Source organism: Triplophysa dalaica, chromosome 15 (genome assembly GCF_015846415.1).
Source record: "Triplophysa dalaica isolate WHDGS20190420 chromosome 15, ASM1584641v1, whole genome shotgun sequence".
Classification (NCBI taxonomy): domain Eukaryota; kingdom Metazoa; phylum Chordata; class Actinopteri; order Cypriniformes; family Nemacheilidae; genus Triplophysa; species Triplophysa dalaica.
In genome coordinates, this window is record NC_079556.1 from 16,483,483 (window position 1) to 16,495,607 (window position 12,125).

General features: G+C 38.8%; 1 protein-coding gene across 1 annotated transcript; it reads left to right on the forward strand.

Moving 5' to 3' along the window:
* The first annotated feature begins 4,796 nt into the window (after positions 1-4,796).
* On the forward strand, positions 4,797-9,735 carry LOC130436960 (solute carrier family 2, facilitated glucose transporter member 1). Its single transcript, XM_056768017.1, has 10 exons — positions 4,797-4,811; positions 5,342-5,440; positions 5,958-6,118; positions 7,294-7,534; positions 7,615-7,777; positions 7,889-8,073; positions 8,566-8,670; positions 8,895-8,996; positions 9,082-9,285; positions 9,556-9,735. Exons 1-10 carry the CDS (start codon positions 4,797-4,799, stop codon positions 9,733-9,735), a joined length of 1,455 nt encoding a protein of 484 aa, XP_056623995.1.
* Positions 9,736-12,125: the final 2,390 nt, after the last annotated feature.

The following is a 12,125-nucleotide window of genomic DNA, read 5'->3' on the forward strand; positions in this document are numbered from 1 at the left end:
CCGCCTCGTCGTCTTGAGTCAAGGTTCAACTCCACACGATACATTTGCTGAGTGACGTCGAGGGGTGGAGGAGGGGTGATACTCAATCCCGGCATGAGGGTTATGGTAGGGTTTGAGCAGAGACACATGAAATGATAGGGGAATTCTGTAGTGTGTTGGGAGTTTAGTAGGTCGGCGACGGGGTTGATCTAGTGCAGGATGGTAAAGGGGACGATTTTTGCAGGGCTGCCTCAGGCTGAGTTCCCGGGTGGATAGCCACACCCTCTGTCCAGCTTGGTATTGGGGAGTGGGCGAGGGTCGGGTATTGGCATGGAGCTTTTGACTGCTGCAGATGTTGGTTTGCTGAGTCCCATATCCTCTCGCTCTCCTGGAACCAGGTGTCCACAGCTGGCACTGTTGAAGGTTCCCCTGACCAGGGAAACATGGGGGGTTGGTTGCCGAGTATGCATTTGAAGGGGGTTAGCCCAGTGGAGGACTGGCGGAAGGAGTTCTGCGCATACTCGGCCAAGGCGAGAAAACGGTGCCAGCTTTGTTGATGGTCGTGGCAGTATGATCTCAAGTACCTCCCGATGTCCTGAATCTTACGCTTAGCCTGTCCATTTGCCTGGGGATGGTAACCAAGTAAGACTGACTGTGACATTGAGATGCTGAATAAAGTGAAGGCCCCTGTCTGACACGATGTCTTCTGGAATTAAGGAAAACATGGTTGAGTAAAGATTCAGCAGTTACGAAAGCAGTAAGGAGTCGAGGTAGTGGTATCAGTTTGCAGGCTTCAGAGAATCGATCTACGACCACAAGTATGCAGCTGCATGTATTGGACAGGGGCAAGTCGTGAGTCGTGAGAACCGCTGAGACAACACTGCACCTACTCTGGTGGTCGAGGCATCGACTTCGTCGGTAAAGGGAAGTTCTGGGTCATGGAGGCAGAGCTTGGGTGCAGAGCAGAAGGCATTCTTGAGGTACTGAAAGGCTCGGAGGGCTTCTGGGCACCAGGACAGAGATTTGGACCGTTTATTGATCATGGAGGTAAGTGGAGATTGAGCTGAAGTTTGCGATGAATCCTCGGTAGAAATTGGCGAACCCCAGAAAGCATTGCAGTTAACGGATGGTGGTGGGTTGTGGCCATTTTTTGACTGCGTCCACCTTCCCTTGGTGCATCTTGACTGAATTATTGCTGATATGGAAGCCTAGAAAGTGGATGGAGCCGGAGTGGAATTCACAGTTTTCAAGATTGAGGTAAAGTTGGTGCTGAGTTTCAACCAGGACCATTTTGGTGAAGGTGGTTGCATTTCTGAGTTTTTCCAGGGCTACAGAGACCAGAGGAAGGAGATAGCAGAACTTCTTTTTGTGAGAATTTAAGATCCGGTCGATGAATGGTCTCAAATCTCTGTCCTTTTTGCCCACGAATAAGAAGCCGGAAGCGGCAGGAGAAGTAGATGGTCTGATGAAGTTCTGCGCCAACGTCTCACCTATATAGTCATTCATGGCCCTCTGGATGGACTGGGCAGGTTGCTATCCTATGTCCCAATTCCCCACAATACAGCCACAGACGTTGGCTGATCTGCCAAGCTCGTTCCTCACGGGATAAGCGAGAGTTGTCCACTTGCATTAAGGGTTTGAGGGTGCTCTGATGGCGTTTCGCGGAGGAGATGCAGCGGGTTTTATGGGGGGGGGGTGCAGGTGGTGGGTGAAGAGAGTTGTCTGCGGAGGAGGCTGACCAGTTTGTTGACGGGGTCCAGAGGGTGGACTGGACTTCGCATTTGGTAGGTCAGGTCTTCTGTCACACTTTAGGACCACAAGGGACAACGTAAACACTCCACTTACTGATCAAGAGGTTATAATGGTGGAAACAGGGGTAATTGACATCCACGGGTAAGTATAAAATTCATTGGTAAGTATAGCATCCATTGGTAAGTATAGCATCCACGGGTAAGTATAGCATTCATAGGAGAGAGATCACAAAGTTGTCTGAGTTAGCGACATTAACGGACAACTAGACCTGATACAGAACATGGCACAACACAGGGTTTAAATGGAGTCCAAGGGATTGAGTTTCAGGTGCAAGCACAATCATTGGGGTCTCTGTTGCAAGGTATCAGTGGGAGTGTAGTCCGAAGGTTGATAGTCGGCTTAATGGAAATGGGAATAGCTGGGAGAAAACGCTGATGTGGGGGCGTGGCTAGCACCGGTGCAGCGCTCGTCACATAATACAGTATCTAAATCAAAGATTCAGCCATAGACTGTAAAAAAAGATGTATTATGTGATCTCTTTCACTTCCATTGTAGAAAAATGTCTGAGTTATGGCCTTTGACATACTGTCCCGATGACGTCATTTGAAGCCCGATTCCTGGCATATTATCTTATAACTAACTAAAACCAAACTTAGTGGAACTATTTTTTAAAACTATTAATTTAATACACATCAGATTGATAAAAAATAACTAAAATTACAGTAACCATCTCTGGCCAAATTTATTTGAAGTGTAATTGGATTTTTTAGTTTGCCGTGATGCCCATTCATTTACATTGAGTGGTCGGGGTCTCTGACCTATACTGCAGCCAGCCACCAGGAGGCAATCAAAGACTCCGCAGCTTCACTTTTCAGGATGCGTGAGGCACACCCGGACTCAACCAATAGCCCCTAGGGTTCATTTATGATAGCATGAGCTTCTTCTTGTGTTTATCAGTGGTTGGCAAATCAGCTTTTAGTCCCACCTATTTTGAATCAGTGTTGCATAAAGACCAAGGTTTGAAATTAACTTTTCCATCACTAGCCCACTTGGCTTATAAATTTACCAGCCATTCACAATTTATACTAAATAAGATTAAATAAGGTCACAGATTTCATATAAATGTATATATAAACATAAAAATCTGGACTTCCTATTATTGGCACATTTAGTTCCTTTCTCTTTCATCCATTTAAAAAAAATTGATATAACCATCTTTAATGTACTCCTTCAGACCCTAAAGGTTGCAAGAAAAAATTATCCTTGTGTCCTGAATGACATGAATTTACCCAGCAAAGAGTATAATAAACATAAATAACTTTGTAAATTGTAAATTGGTAAAATTAATTAACCAAAGAATTACACATTCTAGCATACTGATTTGCTAAATCACTTCCATACATTGCATACAGTGTTGGGTGTAACTAGTTTCTAAGTAATTGGTTACTGTAATAGTAGTAGTAAAGTAATGGATTACTCTTATTTTTTCTGTAATTTAATTAATTAATAAGTAAGTGTGATATAAACAATAGTGGAATTGACATTAGAATTAAAAGTCTAACTTTAAAATGCATGCATTAATGTATCTTTCTCACATTTGTTATACTTTAGTCACTTAAAAAGAGTACTTTATGTAGTTTAATATTATTTATTTGAATGAAAATAAATGTTGCATTCGATTTGATTTTCATTCGATGAGTTCATGTCAATCCTTGAATCACTTAACTGATCAAGGTTAATTTAGGATATAACAAGTAATGAGTAGTAAGTTATTTCTACAGTTATCTAATTACACCATTAAATGTGTAATTTGTAACTATTAATTAATTATTTTTTCAGGGTAACTTTCCCAACACTGATTGTATACAGTAGTTCAAACCCTCGCACATACTGAATCACGCAGAGACGCGTTTTAGAAATTTACGTCACTGTTCTTTTGGTTGTCAATTAAATCCAAAAGGTTGCGAAGTGTTGCATGTCCATGTGAATTGCATGAGACCAAGATACTCTCTTAGTCACGTGCTGACATGTAATATATGTAAGCATACACTACAAATCTTTTGTCGGGGTGTATTGCAATGGTTATGCAGTAGCATGTTAGAAAAGGCCAGATTCTCTTTGGATTAACCAATATAGACATTTCTGTAGGATGGTTAACCTATAGCTATCGGTTACATTACAGGTTTCAATGTAAATAATGCTAATTTTCTTGCACCGACACATTGTTTTGTGTACATTTGCCTTCTTATACCTTAAAGGTCAGGATAAAACTTATTTTCTTATACTCAACAATCAAAGAAGTTTTAAAATAGTATTTTAAACCTTTAGTTTAAAATAGTATTTTTGATTTGTTAAGTATACTAAAAGTTGTGCTCTTCGGGAAAATGTCCACTGCAAATGCACTGGTGAGAGCCCAGTCTGAGCTCTGAGGGCCCATCGCTGCCATTCCATCAGATCCAGCTCAAATTCACCAGGACCGTGTGACTTCATCACAGCTTTCAGGACTCCCAGAGACATTGGTGTGATTCCTTGTAGGTGCAGGGGTTTGAGGGACGGCCCAATGTGGGTGGAAGGGAGAGGAAATAGACAATCTGTGGGAATGGGTGGGGTGCAGCAAGTACCCGGGGTAGATGGATGCCATTCGATGGAGGACCTGTCTTCAATGGTGCTAGTGAACAGTGAGGTGCAATTTCATGGATGAAGTCAAGACATACACAAGAGGTGCCAGGTAACAGTGAGGACATTTTTGAAACACTGTCAGCCATTTCTGAGGAGAGGTGCTGGCGGCATAATTCCTCCTTGCCTGTCAGACACAGGTAAGGGATTTGTTGTATTTTTTTCGGAAAGATATTTATCGAGAACCTGTCCTTACATTAACAAATATATAGAAAACTGAATTTAACCCTAGAGTCTAGTGTATTTTAATCATAATATCACCCTGCATGTGACTTTATAACGGGGTATAAGCAGTTATGCTTAGGATGCCCTTGTTTCAAATTGATAAAGCTTTATGTTTCAGCAAACTGACCAATCACATCCCAATGGCTGAGAATCATCTTAGGCCAATGGCTAAAAAGGAGGTAAGTATATATCTGTCTCTCCATTTGTCATTTGTGAAACTGCCACTTTATTACAATATCTAAAAAAAGAAAAGCATGCTTAGATAGATTCAACTTGGCTCTGTACACTCTAATTGGCTTTGTGAGACATGCTTTATTGCTCTTATGCTTTTTATTGTCCTAATGTTTGACCCAATTGCTTCCATTGTTTACCCAACTTGTAAGTCGCTTTGGATAAAAGCGTCTGCTAAATGACTAAATGTAAATGTAATTTACAAGCCAGGGTAATCCATTCCTATATAAAAATGAAGGTGTACAGCGTACAGTACTTACAGCCTTGTCAGGTTAGATGCCAAATGCATTTATTATTTATTTTAAATAAAAATAACTGGAAGGGATAGACATATAGGTGTTGATAATTTAGCTCATTTAAAAGAAATAAAATCCTTCCAAACAATTAAATGGAATGCTTTATATGTCACAGGCAATGCACCAATTTTCCCTTTTTTGCACTGTAAAGTTGATTTACAACAACCCATATTTACATTCAGAATCAGCTGACTGTTACGTTGTTGATCTCCATCATGGCAGCGGTGCTCGGCTCCCTCCAGATAGGATACCACACAGGCAACATCAATGCCCCAGCCCGAGTAAGTTGACGTTGGGGTCCAGCCTCTGCTTAGCATGGTTTCTCAGTTTACATACAAACTTCTCAGAGCGCTCATAAAACACTGAATAAACTTTACCAACTCGTAGAATATTTCTGTTCAGCAAGTCTTGGAATTGGAACGCTCCATATTTGCACACAGGTACCTATGATGTCTGGTTTGTGTTGATTTATCGCCTGTGTGTGGATATTCTGCAGTTCCCTCTGGTCGGACTCTCGTTGCGAAAACATTGGGACTGTTCTCAAAATATTAGTCATGTCTTTCAACCAAGTGAAATACACTTTCTGAGTAAAGTATTAAAATGACAGGTTTTATCAAACGCTTTGTCCTCAAATATCCACATGTTTATGAATGAGTTTTTGTTAAGTTAGTTAGAAAAATACGAGACTTTGTAACTGTGCAGGATATCTATCATCATTCAAAGAGCATGATGAAAGTATGAAAGTGTTATAAGTATCTTGGAAAGGCCTGACATGTTTCTTTGTAAATCTTTATTGAGGTAATTGAGGAGTTTTTCAACACAACATGGATATCCAGGCACAATCAGTCAATGCCAGAGCAGAGTCTTACTTTCCTGTGGTCCCTCTCTGTTAGCATTAAGGACTTTGGTGCGCTACTTGGTTCACTGGGGGTCAAAGGTCTTGCTGACACTTTCGGGAGGTGAGAAAATTTGGTTTTATAAGTGCCCGGCCGGATTTTAGAGGTAATGTCATTTGTGCTAGAGCATGTCTTGATTTTCAGGACTATTACTGTTAAAACTTCAAGACAGCATCTTTTTTCAGTAGTGTGCCTTACTTTCAAGTAATTCCAGGATTTTATCTGACATAGAAGTCGTTTTGCCCAATGTTCAGATTAGGGGTCAATAAATGTAGGTAGATTTAGTTGCAGATTTTTGGAACTTTTTAAGATTCATTCAAATTGTGTTGATGCATACAAATATGTGGGAGTTAAACCTAATAAATCACATCATAACAGGATTAAACATAAAGTCATAGGAATATACAAACTGTCTGCACTTTTTATAAAGTCTATGATCTTTTAATTACAGTAAAATCATTTAGCAAATTTTATAAATAGCAGATATTTAATTGATTTATAAATTACACAATTGCCCACTAACAGGAGATTTATATATTAAAGCGGCCCCAACACACACGGTTTCTGCCAATCTCAAATTAATCTTGAGTACCTATAAAGTAGTATTGCGATTTTGTCCGAAATCATACGCTGCGTGGGGGGGGGGGGTAGGCTGAACTGAAGCACATGCAGAGCAGCGCACCCATTGCCATCAAAACACAGACATCAGTTTCACTCACCGCATGCGGTTCATGTTCGGCATCTTTTAGCTCTGGGACGTCTCCATATATCAGTTTCAAATGATCTCCAAATCCAGAGTTATATCCACAGTTTATATAACATTCATCACCCAAATACAGTGAACAAACAAACACCTTAACTTTGCGAACGTACTCTCTCTCTCTCTCCTGCTTACAAGTGAAAGTGACGTCTGCGCATGCTCCTTCTCCTGCTCTCCTTGCTGCCACGTGGGTGTGCCACGTGCTTTTCTGGTAGAATTGTCCGATAAGGAACTAAGAAAAATGTTTACAAAACAGTTTTATATTTTCGAAAAAAACTTTCCGAAACCTGAACAATCACTGGGGGAGTGTATCGAGCACAGAAATAATATGTAATATGCCCAACTAGTTTTTTGACAAGTTGACCTTGTTAAGCATGAGAAGACATTGTTTAACATTGTAAATAAGTCAGAATGCATGAAACACAGTTGCAAGGCCACTTTAAATAATTCTAACAATCCATTTAATTTTGTCCCACAGGCGTAATGCCATTCTCACAGTGAATGCCTTATCTGTGGTGGGTGCCTTTCTGATGTCTATGAGCAAAGCTACAGGATCATTTGAAATGCTTATTGTGGGTAGGCTGATCTTTGGTTTGTTCTGTGGCCTGGTGATGAGCTTGAACCCACTGTATATCCAGGGAGTCTCCCCCACAAACCTCCGTGGTGCTTTTGCCACTTTGAATCAGGTCTCTTTCGCCTCAGGCATTCTGCTGGGCATGGTGAGACCACACCAGCTCATAATAACATTTAAATGTAAGCCAAAAATGTGTTATAAATATTGGTTTTGTGTATGCGTCAGGTCGTGGGATTGGAAACAGTATTGGGAACAGAGGAAAACTGGTCCCTCATGCTTTCCCTGTCCCTCATACCTGCAGCACTCCAGTATGTGAGCCTTCCTTTCTGTCCTGAGAGTCCCCGCTACCTCTTTATTAACAAGGGAAAAGAAAAGGAAGCAGAGGCCGGTGAGTTATCTTGGTGACCTTAAAGAAGTAGCAGCTGTTGATGTTACTTATGTTGAGTATTCACAAAGCAATCTCTCGTTGAATGCTGTTTTACTATCGTTCTTTTGTCAGCCCTGAAAAGACTTCGGGGAAATCCAGAGATGGTGATGAAAGAAATGGAGGAGATGAGAGAGGAAGCTGCTCATAGTGAAACAGGAGTGACTGTCAGAGAATTCCTCAGGAAGCGACGCTACAGGCAGCCAATAATACTTGTGCTTATCATAAACCTGTGCAGCCAGTTATCTGGGTTTAATGCGGTTGGTGTTACAAAGCATTTGTTCAACATAAGCTTTTAGATCCTAGCACAATATTTTTTTTAATAGTTTAGCCACGGGACAAAGCTTGCCCCACACTACCTAAATTCTTTCGATATAGATTAAATATAATAAATTTGTATCTTATTCTTTACACCTTTAAAACATAATATTTGTATACATTTTACATTACACTTTTTATTTATATTATTTTGGTATATCATTGCACAGTGTTAGCACACACAGTATGAGTGATAGCAATGGAAAATGTTTTTCCTTTGCGGCCTGTTTTGTCCCATGTCCCAGTGAGGATACATTACATACAGCAATTAATATCAAAGCCAGTTCATCTAGAGTTCTTTTCATCAGGAATCTGGTCTCAAATAAGAACAAGATGAATGTGGTTTGTCTTGGATATATGATTGCATTATGACCTGTTTAATATTCTTATGTAAGTATCCTGATACATTTTCTTTGTTTCATATTACTTTCCAGATCATAAATTATTCAACTAAAATGTTTGCCCAGTCCAATTTTGATGAAGCCAAATATTTGACGCTAGGAGTAGGGGCAGTTAATGTGGCATTTACCGTAGTAGCAGTAAGTATTCTTTTTTGTATTGTAACCATTTTTATTTGGTCTTATGTCTTATTGGTAATGATTATAAATCATCCAACGGATGCTTTTAATTGGGACTCTCATTTCAAATTAATGTAAAGATAAGAGATTTGACTTCATAAGACACACCTGTTCAATTTTTGACACACCAGAGTTTCTGATCTTCTTGAAAAATATATATTATATATTTTCATTTTCTTGTAAAGTTTTTCCTGGTGGAAAGAGCTGGCCGCAGAAAGTTGTTGCTTGCTGGATTTCTGTCATTAGCCATCTGCAACCTGCTTATGACCATCACATACTCCCTTTTGGTGAGGTTGAAGTTTCATCAAAACTTCCTTGCGTTAAAGAAGATAAAAAAATCTCCTCTACTTATTTCAATATGTCTATCCTCAGAACATATTTCCAGACATCCGAAATATTCAGGTACTGGTGGTTTTCTTCCTGATCTCAGCTTATGAGGTGGGACCTGGACCAATTTCATGGTTTATTGCTGCTGAGCTTTTTGACCAGTCGGCCCGTCCTATTGCAATGGCCTTCACCAGCATGCTGAACTGGGGAGGGAAGTTTCTTTTAGCACTGCTCTTTCCACCTCTGCTGGTAGGTGCGAGAACATACACATCTAATATACATTTTGTGGATAAATAAATAAAATAAATGATGAATAAATTGATTTTGCTACGGCAAGCATTTAGATATTTATGTATAATATGTTTTGCATCCTCCCATTTTCTGTAACATGTTGATCATAATTTTCTTGATCATTCAAATGTATTGTCTGTCTGCTGTCTAAAAGTGATTTAGTAATGTTATTCTTCATGTTTAAAACGGTGTACCCAATTATAATATTAACACCATTCATGTTTGCAGAATATGTGTGGGGCCTATGTTTATCTTCTCTTTATGTGTATGGCCCTGTTCGCCTTCACCTTCAACATGTTTCGTCTTCCTGAAACCAAGGGACGCACTTTCGATGACATTGCGGCTGAGTTTCGTGGAGCAGAGGGTATTCCACTACATAACAAGATGACCTTTAACACATTCACCTGATCACACAAGTTCCCCTGACGTCACCTCTTACACGGACTCTTATGTAGTGTACAGACTATTTCAATGAGCACAAATATTTCATAGAGATCAAATATCTAGCTAGGAAATAGTGACCTTTGACCCATATCCCAAACAGGAGAAATGTACTTGTAGAAGTTCATCTGTTAGTATGACTCCCTGGAGCTTGGCTCACCTCACGCAGAAAACCTTTATGACCTTGGTAGGTTTTTATCACGCCGTGAAATCTATCAACTCTCATGCTTGTATACTTCTGCCAGACATCTATGGTAGAGGCTGCAAGCCAAAGATAACAAACCAAGCAACCCAACTACTTGGCTCTGGGCATATTAACAAATGTACTGAAAGTAAAATATGAATACGTTTGATCCAGACTCATCTTAAAGTGATTATTTGATAATCTTTTTCATTATTTGTCATCCTTGATTTGAGTTTAGTTAAGCTGTTAACATTCCATTCTGTTTGACACTGATAGCTGTTTCCATTGTAAACTAAATTCCATGTCAGGTTTAGAATGTGCTTCACACTGATACATAGTTTCTTTGACATGAACAAATGAACATATTAAAATAAATGATTACAAGTGTTTCTTTTCAACCTGATGACAACAATGTAATACATGTAATTTGTCTGGAAGCTGGAAATATGTAAGCAACATCATGTAAAGTCATAAACAATGACAAGGTGAACAGTTACTAAACATTCACTGTGGTAAAAGACTATGTTAGAGACATGACATTGTGGACATCTTTTGAACTCTGGAATTTATTTTTCTATACCACGCTAACGTGATTATGGGATTACAAAAACACAGGAAAGATCTTGTGAACCCATTCAAAAACTAAGTTTAGAACAAATACGGTTATCACTGTGGAACAATGAAAAGCACTCTTAAGCAGCAGTGGTTATATTTCTGCATTTCTTAACAGACCAATAATGAGAACCATTTGAAACTGTCAACTTTTGTGAAGAGATTGATGTAATTACTTGATAACTTTATAATAAAGTTGTATTTGTTAACATTAGTAAATGCATTAACTAACCTGAACTAAAAAGGAGCAAAAGTTTTTCAGCATGTGTTAATTCTTGTTATTACATGGCTCATTGGAATGATTCTGATTAGCCAGTTGCAACATTTGCTGGTTTGTTATTATTATTATATAAGAACCTCACAAAACTAATAATATACGTTGACCCAGATGAAGCAAATCATTTTAACAGTTTTCTTTACAAATACAATATAAATCCTCATAACATATATGACAGAGCCTAATATTAAAAAATTATTAAACCAAATTGCCTGTTCTCGACATTTGAATGTCGTTTCTTACCTCAAAACCGAGAGTAAATGGCTTTTCCTCGTCGAAGGTCTGCATTTGGTTAAAATGAGCTAATAAAAATATTACAAATTCACATTTCATTTATATTTTTTCTGATGTGGCAAGTAGCCATGTAATAAGCGGAATACTGTACAAGCAACCGGCTGTTATCACGTCATACTTAACATTAGTTCATTTCAAACAATTGTTCATGGTGCAGCATTAACTAATGTTAACAAGTTACAACTTTTGATTTAAAAAATGTATTAGTAAATGCTAAAGTTGTTTGAACTAAGATGAACAAGTTAGTTTGTGTTAGCTTATGCATTTAATAATGTACAACAATTGCAACTTTTTCAAGTGTTACAGTTTACTCTATAAAAAGAAAACGATCAATTAAGTGATATTTTGGTCAAAAGAGAAAATTAGATGTGTCATTGAGAAACCAGACTTAATACTTTTCCTTAATTTCCTATTCCAAATTTCTAGTCATTTGGGGTATTACATGCCTACACAATAGAAAAATGCCTACATTCAATTAAGTTAAAAATTGTAATATTAAATGACACCGATTGGGGGAGCTCATAGTCTATTTTATTTACTTTTCATGAAGCAGCTTTTTGTGTTTTAATCTTGGTATTAAACACAATATATTGTCGGTGTACATGTAAATATTTAGCAGTGTTTCCCTGATGAGCAAAAATCAACATTGTAACATCATCTCCATCTTTTGTTTTGTTTTCAGTAGTGATGTTCAACAAAACTCAACTCAACTCAACTCAACTTTATTTATATAGCGCTTTTTACAATTTTCATTGTTACAAAGCAGCAGTACATGAGACACATTTAATACAAGTATGAATTCTTAAGCAGCCCCCCCGGCCAGGCAGATAGTGCAAAACAATATGCAAACGGTGGTGAGGAACCCAAAACTCCCATCGAGAAAAAAAACCTCAGGGGAACCCAGGCCCAACCAGGGGATTCCAGTTCCCCTCTGGCAAAAGCTGCTGCCTCTGCACAAGCTCAACAGTGCTTGCACATCAAGGCTTAGTA

Bases quoted from the DNA above. Each gene is read 5' to 3' on its own strand.
- LOC130436960 (XM_056768017.1), top strand. The intron at 7,778-7,888 runs GTGAGTTATCTT...TTCTTTTGTCAG, and splicing joins AGAAAAGGAAGCAGAGGCCG to CCCTGAAAAGACTTCGGGGA. The intron at 8,671-8,894 runs GTAAGTATTCTT...TTTCTTGTAAAG, and splicing joins TGGCATTTACCGTAGTAGCA to TTTTTCCTGGTGGAAAGAGC.